General features: G+C 22.7%; 1 protein-coding gene across 1 annotated transcript; it reads right to left on the reverse strand.

Annotated features, from left to right (window-relative positions):
* Positions 1-187: 187 nt before the first annotated feature.
* On the reverse strand, positions 188-1,660 carry ENU1_150030 (hypothetical protein; the record flags this gene model as incomplete). The annotated part of the gene is made up of 1 exon (XM_008860585.1): positions 188-1,660. One exon carries the CDS (start codon positions 1,658-1,660, stop codon positions 188-190), a length of 1,473 nt encoding a protein of 490 aa, XP_008858807.1.
* Between the last annotated feature and the right edge of the window lie 384 nt (positions 1,661-2,044).

Here is a 2,044-nt window from a genome sequence, read left to right on the forward strand (position 1 = left end):
CTGAACAAAAGAAAACAATTAAAGTATGGAGGACAAATGTAAAAATAATTAATGAGACGTAGAAAAAAATAAGAAAAATGGAAAAAAAATAAGATTTAACAAATGATAAAACAAAGAAATAACAAATTATTATTTATTATAGAATATTAATAATAAAATAATAAATAAAAAAAAAGTAAAAAACGAATTAAAGAGAAATTTGTTCATCCACTAATATACCTTCTTCAGGTTGTTCTTTAATGATAATTTCATCATCATCATTGTATTCATTAACTTCCATGGAAACTTCAGTTGGATGAGATATTTCAAATTTCTTAGACTTACGACTTAATTCTTGTTTATCATTCTTTACCATTAATAATGCCATTGCAAAACAATACAAATTAAAGTAAACAATTGAGGCTAAATAAATTGATGAAGCATCATACCCATCAAACAATAATATACTTAATACAATAATAAAAATGAATACAATAACGATGTTAAATACACTAAATCCAATAATTCTTCTTGATTTTTCACCTAATTTATGTCTTTCAGTAAATGTTCTAATCAAAGAGAAAATGAGCCAAAATGCATAAGTTAAAACAATTAATAATACAATGACTCCTAATATAATTAATACAACGTTAGATGTTCCAGCAATTAAATATTTAATGTCATATACCTTTTGTGTAAAAATAAAACAGCATAATGTAATAAATATTATTCCAACAAAGATAACTCTTACTCCAATAAATTTAAACCATAACGTTGTTGTACTCATTTTATTTATTGGTTTTCTTAATGAATCAAAAATAATTAATACATAAAATAAAAAGAATGAAATTGCAAATGACTCAACAACTGATGATATTAATGAAAAGAACCAATGATGTGCTTGATATTCAATCAATGCTAATGGATTATTAAATAATAATAAAATGTACATTAATGTAAATGTTAATATTTGTTCAAATATCCATTCTTTTATTGGAACACTTCTCATACAATACATAAATGTCATTAATTGAATACTTCCAACACAAACAAAAGCAATTCTCCAAAACAATTCTGTAACAGTAAAGAAGCTATTTGATGTCATTAATGTTAATGTTGGTTTCATAATAATTTCGTCTTTGTATGAATTATCTGTTTGGAAAATAAAGTAATAAAAATGATAATCTGCTTTGAACTTTAATAAGAAATCACTTTTACATGACTTTTGTGAACATTCAAAATTAATATTCATTGTTTCTGTTAATTCTGGATCTACATTTTTCATTGCTTCTTCATCTGAATATCCTCCAAGAAAATAATGAATTGGCACTATAAATGTTTTTTGTGTTGTTAATTCTTCACTTTTTATTTCTGCAGATAAACTAATTCGTGCTTCATAATTAAATCGTGAAAAATATCCAAAATGGACTTTTACTTTATCATATTGAATTGCATCTTTTTCTTTATTAAAAGCATTATATCCCATACATTGTTTAGAGTCAAATTTCTCAGTATTATTACATCTCCATAAATCCATAGAATTTTCTATTATAGTTGATGTAAAAACTGTAGCTAAAATACTTAATAACACGGCTAATACAGAAAATATTACTCCAATGATGATAAGTCCTTTTCTATCTAATGAACTTAATAATGTCTGTTTATTATCAAAAATCCCCATTATTATTTGATTTTTAAGTTCTGATTTTTTATCTCTTTTTATTTTAATTATCAAATAGTTTTTATTTATTATTAAATAACTTATTTAAAAATGTCGTAGATCTATTTATTATTTTAAAGATTTATTCACAATATTTAAATTATCTTCCTTATTATAACACTTTTTATGTTATTTCCTATTTAAGTTAATTGATGAATAATGATGAAGTAATTTAAAGGAAATTTGAATATACATTTATAAATTATTTTTATTATTAATGGTTTTTATGCCTTTGTTGTTTGAAACTATCTTATTTATTTAATCCTTTAGATACGTGAAGGTTTATTTTTAATGTTATATTTTTATTATACTTGGAGAGATCGAAAGTGGCACGTCTGAAATACC

The sequence above is a fragment of the Entamoeba nuttalli genome (genome assembly GCF_000257125.1).
Source record: "Entamoeba nuttalli P19 unplaced genomic scaffold asmbl_6219, whole genome shotgun sequence".
Classification (NCBI taxonomy): Eukaryota; Evosea; order Mastigamoebida; family Endamoebidae; genus Entamoeba; species Entamoeba nuttalli.